The sequence below is a fragment of the Temnothorax longispinosus genome, chromosome 2 (genome assembly GCF_030848805.1).
Source record: "Temnothorax longispinosus isolate EJ_2023e chromosome 2, Tlon_JGU_v1, whole genome shotgun sequence".
NCBI lineage: Eukaryota > Metazoa > Arthropoda > Insecta > Hymenoptera > Formicidae > Temnothorax > Temnothorax longispinosus.
Window position 1 is genome coordinate 3,920,657 of NC_092359.1, and position 14,986 is coordinate 3,935,642.

Sequence of the window (14,986 nt, forward strand, 5' to 3'; positions counted from 1 at the left end):
AGCGGGTCGTTAACGGCTCTAACTCATTCCGGCTACTCATTCCGTAATCCATCGTTGAACAGCGGTCGTGGTACGCTGCCCACGCCCGCTGTGCGAAAGATGGACGACAACATGGAGGAAATTGTCGGTGTAGAAGACATTATTGACGTTAACCGCTAATTTCATACACTTGCTCCGCTTTTATCCATAATATTATCAAGGAAAACTTTCAATCGTTTGTCCACTATTCAGACATACAAGAATTCAAAACGTAACTCGGCACTTTGCGTAATGTTTTCATACGTTTAGCTTTTATGTTTCTAGTATATAAAACATATTAAAAATGAAGTAAGTAATACGAGTATACGTGTGTGCCTCGTAGACGAAACGTAGCGACATAATCGAAATTCGATCGTTTTGAGGAGGAATGCCTGAATTGCCATGCCTAAATTAACGTGCCTAAATTGCCAATTTACCTAACAAATTTATGATCTTACAATGCCATGATTATTTACAATTGATTGCGTGAAATACTTCAAGTAAGTGCACGCTATTATCTTCGTTAAATGCTTTGATTCGATATCGACGCATCTTAATTACCAGTTTTCAGTCATGTAAACACGCGCGCCCACATTGGGCGAACGCTCGTTAACATGGAAGCAGACTGTTAGCATCACTAACGGCTTTTGCTTTGTAAACTAACAGTAGTCCATAGCGGTTTCGGCGGTTTGTAATCCAGCTAGTGGAAAATTAGTTGATTGCCAATTTTGGCATATGCACTAATACGCGGTAACCATCGTAAGAATCAAAATTGGTTTACTTAGCTATTGCCATTTCGTTTACACTTCCTATTTTGAGGGAGAGATTTCAGATTAAATATATAAATATTTTTTTTCAAGATATCTTTTACCTAATAAACTTATTCAAAAAATATTACGGCGTAATTACATAACAAAAAATTAACCTACTAATTAATTAATCTACTCTCTCATAATCTTATCCCTTTCAAAAATCAAATAATTTTTTCGATCCTCGATGGCATTGCAATTCGCAATCGTTATCATAATTTTCTGACATGTAAATTTAAGTAAATTACGATGTAAAATTAGCAGTAATTTTTTACGCAGTATGCATAAACATATCTTAATGTTTATCAACATATAGAGACAGAATGGAAGACCGAGTACATAAAAACCCGAACGTAAAAATACCTGTTATTCTTCGCTCTATTATCCCCAGGCCATTGTTAAGCCAAATCGGTCAGATCTCCGTGGAAAATAGTCTTTAATGGCTATAGCAATAGTAATTCGGACTCACTATCTTTGTCGATCGCTTCAACCCTTAACGTTTCGCTTCGCGATTCAAACCATCCTATACGCCGACGGAATAACTGCATGGGATTCACCTGAGGGGTATCTAAACTAAGCAACTTCGTACATTGCGGTGGGAATTTTCATTGCAAATCAGACAGATAAAGTTCGCATATCGGGCTAGCTTCGAGAAACAATCGTAGGATCTTCTCGAGTTGATCGTGCCATTATGAATTACGGCACTGATCGGTTTCGATAATTCACATCGTACCGTTTAAACGGACGGTTAACTGTATCTCATTACTTGGATCGATCGCCGGTTGTGCAATAACTAGATATTCAGTTATGCCAGCTAATCAGCCATCTAATCATTTAGAACGTGTAACGATCGATCTTGTACCCTACAAAGTTTTCATAACGACCCTTAATATACATTGATTTACCTCGTATCATAAAGAAATCATACCCTTCATTAAGAGAAGATCCTAAGAGTTTCATGTATTATATTGAACTCAAATCTCAGGGAAGCAAATTATATGGTCAACGATAACATGTTACAGTTTCCATAGAAATAAAATTAAATTAGAAAAAGATCTCCTAAATGATATGTCCTTCGATTAGAAAATATACTATTAATAATAATATGCTTAACAATGTTTTTTAAATGTACAATACGTTTTCGTGAATAGTATATACTGTAACAGAATGAGCATCTTTAAAAAGAAAAAAAAACATCGCTTTATATCGTAAAAGAAAATGGGTATATGAATCCATCGTTACGTCGCTTTCGCATAAAACTCCGCGCGCGTGAATTACGCACACGTACGTGACTCACAAACATCTTTACGTGAGCACGTAGGTGTTCACGAGAGAGTCCATATAAATGAATCGTGAAGCACGAGCTGCTGGATCTAAATATGATTGATTGAGAGTATCTACAAGCACGATATGGATGGAGCAAGTTGAGGGAACCCTGGTTCGGGTAAGCAGCTGACGACAGCTAAAGGGAAAAACGAGGAGGGGAAAAAAGGGGAGAAACTTAAAAAGATCGAGGGCGACATTGACGCGCCGGGCGCTGCCGTTGCAGGAGGAATGGTAGATTTGCCAATGAATACGCAAACGCTGCGCCATTGTTGTAAGCACTTTATCTAGACGCGGTCGATAGATATGCTATCGTTCGTTAAAGAAACTTCTCCGCTATATCCAACATACAAAACATGCCGTTCTAATGAAGCTGGAATTTCATTCACTGACTTATAAACAATAGATCACGTTCGGTAAAATAACATATCACGTGAGAGTGTGATATCAAAAAGATAAAGTAAATAAAAATCAAATAATGTAATTACTAACAATATAGATATAAAAAAACCTCAAAATTAAATTACATTGTTTTACAATAAATGTCATATTGGTTACAGAAATATACATTTAATTTTAAATTACATTATTTTTTCCCATTCATATCGTCAAATTGACTTTTAAATCTGCAATCTTTTTTTTATATTTGAGGTATATTACACATACTTCAAATAAATTTGTAAAATATTTGGAACAGCTCATCTCAGCTCTCTTGCGTGTACGAACGAAGCTTACAGTAGGTGCGAAATAGACGCAGGGCAGACCAGTAAAAACTCGTAGAGTTTATTAGGGGTTCGGGGAGAACGTGGAGAGAAATAACTTCTTCGTTACCTGCATACTTCGTAATGTTAAAAGGGAAGATGATCCTCCGTAAAGTTTCGCCTTCGAAACTAAATTGCTGCACGCGCAGCGAGGAGAAGTCTGAGAAAAACCCGCTTTGGCTGCATCGCATTTTCACATCGTGGTAAAGAAATACTATGAGAGAGAGAGAGAAAGACAGAGAGGGAAGAAGGAGAAATAGAGCAGCAGAAAGAGAGAAAAAATTCTCTAATTTGCTGCACTTCGCGTCTGCTGTAACATTACGGTAATCGGGGTATAAGAGATGGAACGTGTGGAAAGTGTTTTCCGCGCTCACATCTGATTCAGCCATTAAAAAAGTACGACCACCTTTCTATTCCCATCCTTCCTTATACCATCGTATGGATTCGATATGAATACACATAAACGTGTACGTATCCAAGTGTATGTACATATCCATTACGCGCGAGTGAATGCTCGAATATATTTATAGACGTTCCCGGGAACGTTAACCGCGAAACCAACCGCTTTAACAGTAAATAAATAACTGAAAGAAATTGAGTTTGAAAACGAGGTGAAGCTCCTGCCTTGAAGTGAGATATATAACCCCGAAATATATCAATTTAGCACGTTCATGCAGGAAGGTATAATTAATGCAGCAATGATATATCGCGCATCTCGACCTGTCACAGAAGGATTTAAGCTCTTCAATCAGAATTACGGTACGAATAATTGATGACAGTATATACATTTACACTTTTCGAGAAAGAACACGCTAAAACAGGCTAAAGCTCGTACAAATAGCTTTAATCGTCTTTCGATTGAAAGACGATTAAATCAACAAGATAATTCCTTTTGTCCGTTAATACGGTCTGATCTCATCCTAGGAATATGAAAATGTGACGTTGTTTACCAACGCACGTTTCATATACGGGAATAATTTCCTCATGAAAATCGCTGAGAAAAGAGAACGTGCACGAAAGCGGGAGCTCGTCAATTTCGTCCCTTTTGAAAAAGAGTAGTATCGGCGTCATTTACGCCAAGGCTTTTCGCGTCCTCTCGCCATAAGGGGAACGTAATTATAGGTGTCCCTTTCATGCGTCCGGAGGACGGGCGGATTCAGCGTGTTCAACTAATCCCGGCTGATCCCCCCATGGCTTCGATTCTGGCCCACGGCTCTTTCGATCTCGCGCACGACGAGTTTTATTAAACACGTGTCTCCGTCCGATCCAATCGCGTCATTTTCACGGGCCACGTATCATCCCGTGGAAATGACGGACATGTGGTGTGCTCGGTAGAAAGCCCCTTGGGGCTCGTTTGTTAATAAGATTCCGCCAACCGTGACCGCAATCGAATTTTTGGCCTACTGGTTTGCCGGCAGACCGACTCCGGTCGTGGATCAACCGAAAAGACTTTCTGCGCGAAATTGCCGTCACACGTGATCGTAATGAATAATTGCCCGGGATATCAAGTTGCGAAGACATTTGTTCCTTTTGCCGACAGATGCAATCAACAGTTTGATAAATAAAGATTACATATGGATACTAAAATCTGCAATGTACATGCTTTGAAAAAATTTCGTCCAACATAGTCAATACATACGTTTTAATATTAAAGGTACTTATAAGTTGTTTGGAAATAATTATATAAATAATTATTTATAAAAAAAAACAATTTGTATAAATAACAATAAGTGGAAGTGATCATTTATCAGATTCTGTGATTTTTAAGTGCAACTGTAGAAAATGTAACTTTATTTAAAAATTGTTTATGCAACGAATTTAAATAATATTATATTTAATAACAGATGTGATGGTCGAATAAAGCAGTCCGACGAGAAAATTATTTAGTACGTCACGTCCGTACCATTTATTTCCCCTTTTTTTATCGACATATACAAAACATTCACTGTCGAATTGCGTATTGTCGACGAGCTAACTTGTACACTCTTGGAAAAAAAAAAATAATATCGCGCGAGTAAAATTTGGTACGACAGCGCTACAAAACGCATCGCGGAATTGAATTTTTGCGACACGCTCTGCGAAGTACGGCCGTGCAAAAAGTGCTTGTGAAAAAATAAACAAGAGCTGTTAAGTGACAGCAGCTGCGCATTAGAAAATGTCCATCGGTATTAATATCGTCGAAAAACGCGCGATCGCGCGACATTCTAAATTGACCGTGACTGCAATTCGCGCTCAATTCTAATTGTCATCGAGTGCGATGGCAAATTTTTCAGATCAAAGACTTCAGCCATATCATTTCCTAATTTAATCTCTCTGGATGCAAACAGATCATCGTGTTTGGGATTCGCTGAAACGGATGAAGTTGCGCTGCGTGTCCCAGTAATAATCGTGTTTGAGATTCATTACCGCGTCTGGATGCCTCTACAATTACGCCATCCAGCCCAATGGATGGCGAATTACACACGAAATGAATTAGTCAGAAATACAGTCACCCGGCATTACGGGCAAAACATGCAGTAATAATAATTCGTAACAACCTGTCAAATCAATGGAGCGCCATTCGTGCTCGTGCAAATTGCAAATGATATCGGCAAGCTAAATGTCATATAAAATATTGATGACCCTTGTAACCGTCCCGTAATCATATCCATTCGTAGCTCACCTAATACGCGTTTAAGCATACGCAATGGGATTGTATTTTATCTCGTATAAATCGTGTTACGTAAACGCTAATCATGACGAATATATCATATCGTACCGCGCGCGCACGTCGCACAACAAATACGAGTTTTGCGGACGCGCGACAGTCCATATAGCTTCGAATACGTAATTGATGCGTTTTCATGGGCCTGAATGACCGATAACAGAGCGATGAGACATGCGTCGCACATTGTAAAACAAGAACGGTTCCGGTTGTTTGCACGCGAGTTGCAAGGAATAATTAAAAATCTACGCGACAGGTAACAGCTTTATGTTCGCGTATAACGAAATATGTATATTTATGTGCATGTGCATGTGTGTGTATCTATGATCGGATATTGAAAGCAGTCACGCATAGGTGAGGTACCCATGGGCGTCCACATTCACACATGCAGTTACCTGTCCAAAGGTGAACTAAATAACCCGGGAACACGGTCAGCGAAATCAACAACCTGTTGATATTTGGGGTATTTAAGAAGCACCGTACGAGAGAGCCGCCGGCTATATGACATTAGTTTTTCATTAAATTAGCCCGATTGATCGGTATATCCGAATCACCGATATCGTCGCGTAACGAATCTTTCCTGCCAAAACCGATAACAGCGAGCGCAGCTCGGAATTCCATAACGATACACGTCGCGATATACACGGATTTAATGGAAAAAAAAAAGTTATCGGGAATTGGAATTTCAAGTAAAACATTTTCTCGCTGTTTGTCGTTAGTAAATATTGTTGACAGGTGCGATGAAACAATTGTTGCGTGCTGGAAACTGCCATAGCTTTCAACATTCAATTTCATGATTTATTTATTCGTAGTTTTTTTTTAATATAGAAAAGAGAAAAGAGAGAGGGAGAGATTTTTAATAAAACGGATTTTATATGAAAGGGAAGCAAGTTCGCAAAAGTAAATTTGATCAGACAGCAATAAAATTAATAAAATGCGATATCATATTTTACAGACGATAACTATACGATCTCACCAAAGTATATTATAAAAGCTAAAACTAAGCTAAGCTAAATTACTTTTAATTTTTGCTTGTGCTAATTAATTCATATGAAAGAATATTTTAATTAAAACACGTGTGGTAAATGTCAGAAAACTGCGAGTTTATATCGCACAAATCCTTTGTTAATATAATCTAGAAAAATTGAAATTTCCACATATCACGTGGGAGGGTTTTATAATACCTTTTTCAGAGCAAAAATTAAGTTAGCGTACGTCCTGAAACTTATATACAACTGTAATTCTTACGAGTACATTACGTCATTCTTACGAGACTGCGTTTCATGATCAGAATGCATATTGATCTTCGTTCGCTTGTCGTCTTCGGCGACGGCTAGTTCCCAAGTATTTTGCATCTTATTAACCGAAGTACCATGCCAATATCGTGAACTTTCGCGTGGACTTGAACGAATGTTGGTCCTTCTCTGAACGTTACGCGCGTCAAATACGCCGCGTCTGAGAGTGATCAAAAAAGTTTCGAAACTCGAACGCGATAAGCATGATGATCACGTTATTTGCATATTTTCTGCACGGTAGAGAAAACAAGCCACGACCAGAAAAATTCAACCAATCATCTCTACATATTTTAGATAAGTATAATAAATAGCTGTAAGCAAGACAAAACGCTTTCAAAGTTATGTTAAAATTTACAATACCAAATCATAAAAATAGGCAAATCGTAAAAATATCGAAATTCATTATTATTCCTTTTATTATTCAATATTCCTGTTATTATTCCATATTTGTAAAACCAATATTTTTACTAAATTTAATAGCTTTGCCACAAAATATCGGATCTTTTTTCTTTCATGATAAAAAAGAACCTGTAAATATATCCAATAATTCTAAACGTAATATGTGCGTAAAAGAATGTGTTGCCTGTCAATAGAGTATTAAATTATTTGATACATTGACCCGACAAATCTGCGGCAATTACTTCTTCAAAGCTGAAATCGGATTACGAATGGCGACTGTGCAAACAGCGCTTTGTCATATAACTTATGTAGGATATACTATTGCATTTGTGTGCTCTTTCAGAGCGATTAAATTCTCATTGTAACTAACGAGGACGACTCAGTAGTGTTTCTGTACGACAACAGCGGCACAGATTCCTGAAGTGCCAATTAGTACTTTAGTATTTCAAGTGTAAATACGTACAAGTGTTATTATTTGTTATCATAACTGACGACTTAATACAGAGCTTTGCGAGACTATATCTCTATGAGAATAGTGTTTTCTTTTTACAAATCTTTACGCTGTGTAGAAACACCAATAATGTATCTGAACATATAAAACAGCCTTCTATTACATTACACAATATCTAAAAATTCAAATTAGATAAATTATTTCGACAATATCGATAAAAATAAAATAGCTATTGGTCGTACACTGCATTGATTTAAATATCTGGACTTTTGAGACAACGAATAATTTAATCAATTTTTATAATTTGTATCATAAAAGCCCAAGAGGGTCGAAGTTGGAAGTTTCGGCGATATCTGCTAAGAATTAAGGTGAATAAAGTTGGACGATACTTTGTCAATTACCGCATAAAAGAACAATAAGCTTTTTCCCAAACTTCTACATAATTCACAGCGCGAATCTTCGATTTAACGAAGCGAGCACGCGCGCCGCGCGTAGATCGATTAGAATGTACATCGAGATGAAGCTCGTCTTGCTCGCTCGTGTATCCAACCGTGGTTACAATTTTACGGCTACGCTCGCTACATATTCATAGCGCGCTGTCAGGCCGGGAAGGGACCCGTACCGGAAGTTGCCGCCGCGCGTATTCGGGTCAGTTGCAAATAACGAATGTCGCCAAAAATCAGCGTGATTTATGGCGAATCCGATCGCGTTTTCCGGCCGTCGCCGGCAAGTACAAATCGAATACTCTGGCCGGGAGAGTCGAACTTATGTAAAATAGCTGCGGCCGCGCGCGACTCGACTCGTGGGGGGGGAAAGGGCGACAAACGCGCGCCACGATGATTAATCGCGTTGTCGGCCGCGGTACGATTTAAAAGTAAAATCATTTATTCGATATGGGACAGAGGGGAGGGGCTCGGCGATGACAACCGGTAATAGCTTGCATTACGCGTAATGACAAACGACGATGCGCCGCGACGATATGGAAAGTAGGTCACCACGTGGGTTCCCCTTTCACCCCGGCGTCATAAAGGCGTCCCAGGACAGCCTTGGCGCCTTTGGCGACCGTCCTACCGGAAAATTTGCTCGCTCAGATGCCGACAAATGTACCTCCTCTGTCCTGTCTCCGGCACGACAGCCGGGGTACGTAAATACGGTTGAAATAAATTCGCGACAAAAAAGTAAGGGAGAAAGACGGAGGAAGGACGTACGGCTGATCCGTACGATATCACTATCGCCCGTAAGGCACCCGCATCCTGTCTTCGCTCTAAGACGTTGAGCATGCAAGCTGTTCGCCTAGAAAATTTGCATCCTCGAGACGTTTCAGCCCGACTGCTCACGCCCGTATCGTCTTTGAAATTAGGTATCCGCACCGCCACAAATCCGACGACGAACGCGAAGATTTTCACAAAGCAAGTTGGAGAAAAATTGCGATGAATATTAAGGGAGTATTCTGGTGTGAAAGGTATTTTTCAGGAATTTTTTGTAGAGAAACGAAAGAAGCGAATAACGTTAAACATTGCATGTTCTTTTAGCCTTATTTTAAAAATATATTTTTATTAAATTTATTAAATTTATTAAATAAGGCTAAAAGAACAAAGATTAGCGTTGTTCGCTTCTTTCGTTTCCCTGCAAAAAATTTCTAAAAAATACCTTTTTTACAACCTTTCAAACCAAAATACTCCCTTAAATAAAATAATTGAAAATCGTCTGCTATTTCTTTTTTATTTTATACCGTGTTCTCCGAAAGATCTAATGCTCTACGATAAATATAAAATAAACTATAGTTATCATTTGTTAAATATCATTTCCAAGACGAGCATTGAAGTTCATTAATTGTAAGAGAAGGCAACATTAATCACGTGGTCGATCGGCGGTGTCCTTGAAAGTCCCCGACGGAAAACTCACGTGTCTCGGTATATCTCGTCGCCTTTTTCCCCAGCGGTTAAACGACTCGCAGCGAACTTTCTCCTTCGCGGAGTAAGTTTTCGTTCAGCCTCAGGCCGCCGGACGACGTGGCATTCGGACAGGCGCGAAAGAATTAAAAGAGCGAAATAATGTCGGTGTACAATGAGCTCCCCTTACACCCACCACAAAGAAAAACTGTCCGCGACGGCGGAATTCAAGGCGGTCTCCGTATAATCTAGAGTACGGTTTCCCAAACTGTGGTTCGCGCGACAGGACGCCTAAATGCAGATATTCGTAAAGCTATTGAAATTAAAATAACGTTTCCCTATAAGACTGCAGCTTAGTCATAATGCAACATCACTTTTCCAAGAACTATATTATTAATTATTCAAAATCGACATTTTCAAATTTTCTGTGTACGATATATTTCTTCTAACAAACCAGATATTTGAAAAAAAATCACTTCTAATTTACTTTTAATTTGGGAAACTCTGATCGAGAGCGAGAGTCGCGAATACGCGCTACTCTATAACTCGCAGGAGCGAAAACGAGATGCCCGAGAAGTTCTCCAATTGAAGAAGAGGAGAAGGCGGAGGAAACCAGTTTCGGGTGATATATCTTCGCGGTCTCGCCTCGACGAGCCTCCCCTAAACGCCCGAAGAGGCGACGCGCGGTAAAAAGAGCGCAGGGGGTGGCGCGAGCGCGCGCTCGCACGCTTCTACCAGTTTTTGTCCGCGCGCTGCGGAACTCCCGTTAATCCCTCGGAGTTTGGCTCGAAACCGGCTGAAGGAGCTTCTTTCGGCGACTTGGACCACTCCCTAAAGCAGGGGTAGCGAAGGGCGAGTCGGGGGAGACTTTCCGAGACCGCGAGAGTGGCGAAAGAGGCGCAACGACGCAAAATAAACTACCTCCACGTCGCATAATGCACGGCGTCACCCCTGGAGTCACTCGCTTTTCCAACTCTCCCCAACGCCGTCACCGCAACCCCTTTCTACCGCCGCTCTTGTAACACGGTCGTCGCACCTCAAATACAACGCGGGAGCCGCTTCTTCCCGGGTCGCAGGCTTGCTTAAAACAAGTCGCGAGTACCGTCGGATTCAGACTTAATTAAGTTTATATTTTAGTTTCGATGGGCGGGCGGCTCGTCTGCCGCCCTCGACGCGACACACGCGTTACTTGTTGTACTCATTTCCGACACGATGGTGCAACTAGGTTTAATATCGCGGAAATCCCACCGGCTCGTGCCCGTCGATCCCTGAGCAAAAACGAATTACTTCGCGCTCGCTCTATCTCAAAACGCAATTTAAGCTCATGCATATGTATGATAACTGCTGATTATTTTCTGTTGTTTTTGTGCCGGTTTGTTGTGAGTTTTCGGAGAAGTCTAATTACACAGATATTTTAAACCAAAAGATTGAAAAAAAATCTCTTCACAGAAGTAAACAGATGTAGACAGACAAAACTTTGTTATTCGGTTGACTTTGGTCAACTTAATTGTGGTAGAAATAACACTTGAAGTGTCCTTACTTAAGAAACTCAATAAAAATTAAAAATTAACAAAAATGACTTCAATATTTTATTAAAGAAAAGAATCGCTCTTTTAAATTTATTTAAAAAGTTTTTTAAAAATAAATAAAATATGAATTCCGTTCATCGCATTAGAACGCGATTATCTCGAACGTAATAGCTAATGCAATTTCGTATCGTCAATATTCACATTGGACGTCGAGCAGGATGCTGGCGTTCATCGGTATCATCAGCGTAATGTGGCGGGCGACACAAACGATGGTGGCGTTGTGATGTCCCCTCAAGACCTTTAGGTGAGCCCCGCTGCGCCTGCCGGATGTTGAGGGCAACACGGTGAGGTTGTCTGGCGGTTGTTCCGGGCCGTCTAAAGTGGCTTGAGACAAGGTCATGCCCCACGCCAAGATGGGCGGTGGGTTTCCACCCTCGGCTGCGCATTCGAGAGTAAGCTCCGAGCCTTCCTTCACCGGCACAAACTGGTTTCCGGGATCCAGCCGGCGGCCATCTATCAGCAGATACGTCCCACGAGGTGCCTCTGTAACAAGGAACCATGCGGTAACCGCTTCAATTAGTGGCCTCGTAACGTTGAAAAATCTGGTAGGACGCGAGCGGTTATTGCGCCACGCAAAGAAAACGATTTTATAGTATTTGAAAATCTCTGATATACGATACAACGCGTTTAATACCGTCGATCGCCATGATTACTGATGGCCGATGCTTTCAAAAATTTTTAGACACTTGTAAAAAAATAAATATTATTTCCATCGCGCTCTGTGCTGCGAGAATAACTGTGTCAGCGCCGGAATCGTGTTTCGACAACTCACAAATGACAGGTTATCGTAATTAATTTTGGTTATCTTGATACGTGATGTCAAATAATTGTGAAGATTAAATCTCATACGCGTTATTAAATATATATAATAGTCGAGAATAAATGGCGCACGCGAAGTGCGCGCTTTGTAGTGTTCCAATAATATAAAATTTTGAATAGCTATAATAGATAATAACATATAAAGCACACAATTTATACTATTCGTGAGCTTAGTCTTATTTGATGTTACACGATATTTTATTATTCTTCATGATAATGAAAATTCTATTGTGGCGTACACGGTAAGCCATACAAAAATTGTTGGGGATATAACATATTAATGAATGACGTAACCACATATGCGAGGTGGTGGTCCTACTTAAAAACATAAACTATTCACAGAAAAGAAAAACATTTTTACTTGCATTTATTCAAAGTAAGATAACTATGCACTACAAAATTCTCCTGCATTTTATAATCGAGCAATTTTGTTGTTATTTCCTCGGACGCGGCTATCATAAAGTATATATTACCAACGTGTAGTATGAGATGCAGCGTTAACGTCTCAGGCGAGCAATTTAGAGGCGAGTGCAATGCCGCATTTAATCAGATTTACCAAACGCGCGAGCGAAATAGTTTTTAGTCTCAGACGTGCTATCGTTGCCAGTGGACGACGTAAATTAAAGTCGTCCGTACGGTGGACTTTTTACGTGAACACACCGCGACGCAGCGAGGGGCAGAAAGCACAACATATGAGAGCCGCAATTTACAGAGCGGCATTGTACGCTGCGAGAAACCGGCTAGTTTTACGACAACGCCGAGTACGAGAGCGTAACTTCCTAGTACGACTCCTTTTCTCATTTTGCGACGTTGGTTTAATCGCTCGCGCAAATCGCGAGTCCCTTGGGAGATTAGCCCGGATACGTCCCCTCGAAGCTCTCTTTAATTTTCGCCAACTTTCAATTGGCCAGGTTGGGCTAACAACTGATTAAGCCCCTGGTCGGCAACTCGGAGTCGGCTTTAAAAACAAAAAAAAGAGAGGAGTAGCTCGCCGTTCTACCCGGCCGCGCTTTTCGCTTCGCGAGAGAAGTAATCCGACCGTTTGTCTACGTCGAATCTCCTAGGAAACCCGCGAGATGCTTTAATGTACTTGAAACTCGGGTTTTTATCCCGTTTTTCTCCCCTTCCTTTTTTCGCTCTAGCCCCCCGACTCTTAATGCGCCCGGAACTTATGCGTAATTAAAATCTAACGATGCAAATCGTCCGGTATCCGGGGTATTCTCGTGAGAGGCGTAAACACTCTAAAGTAGACGTCGGTAAATTCGGTTATAACTTAACGTTTCCCGTCCGCGCGCTCCGTTCATTTGGGACTCGTATTTGCTTCGATTTTTTACAAGCTCTCCCGTAGAACCGCAAATTGCCGGTTTACCTTCCATTAAGATATCGGTAGTAAATTGTAAAACCTGCAGGGAGAGAGAAAACACCGAGAAGCTATTTAACGCTATTTAAATTTACGTGGAAAATTGCGAACTTGAACAATGCTTCGAGGAAAGTTGTGTACAAGCAATTTATACAAATTCAAGTTAAATTACAAGAGTAACGTGGTGAGTAATTCTTATTCGACGGTGAAGACGGAAAAAGAATGAGGCAAACTGCAGCGGATTGCTTTACGGCGCGAGAATCGAAAATTCGTAAAAGTCAGGTCTGTCTTATATAAACTGCGCGCGGTGCGCGGTGCCAATCTCTCCCAGTTCCAAGTTGACTTCTCTGCCATTCTCCCGCCGCGCTTCGATAAGATCTAGTCACGTTCATTAAATTTTCTCGTACTGTCGGCCTTGCCAAGACGGATGGTAGGGACGTTCTCGAAATAGGTCGCTGAATAAGAGGAAACGTGCAAAGCCTTCTAAAGACAGAAATTGTAATTGTATCTCCAGTATGATTTAATGTAATAAAATATAGCGCGGGCAGCACCTGCAGCACCGAGTAAAACGGCGCAGGCATGACGGAAAATTTAATAATATCATGAGATTTAATAATAGTCGAGGGGCTGTGTTCTTTTTCAATTTGTTAACTAAATATATAAAATTAATAATATCCACACTGAGAGAGATACATTGTATATCTTTTATATGCTTTATTTAATTTTATAATACTTTATATTCGGCTTTTTTTTACATTTGTGACATACAGCCAGTAAATACAAGAAATTTCTTCATTTGGGCTTACGTGGTATTAACAGTCTAATAACAACAAGTCAGAAACGTCGAGCAAACAACAATGAAAACTGAATGGATTCAATACTTGTTAATCCTACTAATATTATCGGAAGCTTAGCACGTCCATCACAGTGTATAATAAGAGCGTCTTTTATTGATGTATCATATATATACATATATATATATATATATATATATATAGATATATATATATATCTGTAATCTAATAAAAATTAATAAATTACATTTTTATTGATTTGTCGTACTTTATTATTTGATCCTGCCAATATTAATCTGCCCAATATCAATTGCTTTTTAGTAAATTTAGGTAAAATTAATTGCGAATACGGAAAATCATAACAGAAAATGTACACGATTTATGAATAATTTTATAATTAGCAATTTTAGCATTGGAAAGTGTAACATAATCACAATTATTCTGGATAAGCATAATTGTTCTTACAATATCGGAAGTTTTCTTAAGAGATAAAATTTTTTTCATTTTTACTAAAATTTCTTTTGTCTATTATCACGCATATTATTTAAAAAATATTTTTTATTAATATAGCAACAAATGCTTTAAGTCTCGTTAGAACTTGTACGATTTTGGAAAAATTCTTCATGTAACAACGAGAAGAATGTGTCAAGTCCATATTATCCAGATAGTAATATGAAGTCCCGAAAACGTATCAAGAATCTCAGAAAATCCGGAGGTACTTTGCATACACTTTTCGCCTCAATCTTCGCTCTAAAAATCGCGGAGCCGGCTC

General features: G+C 39.7%; 1 protein-coding gene across 3 annotated transcripts in view; it reads right to left on the reverse strand.

Annotated features, from left to right (window-relative positions):
- Tei (irregular chiasm C-roughest protein teiresias) overlaps positions 1-14,986 on the reverse strand; it is a 321,127-nt gene that overhangs the window by 96,253 nt on the left and 209,888 nt on the right. For all 3 annotated transcript variants that reach the window (XM_071769711.1, XM_071769710.1, XM_071769712.1), the window contains one exon: positions 11,383-11,724. In XM_071769711.1, coding sequence (XP_071625812.1) covers positions 11,383-11,724 — 342 coding nt within the window. The remainder of the gene's footprint in view (positions 1-11,382; positions 11,725-14,986) is intronic.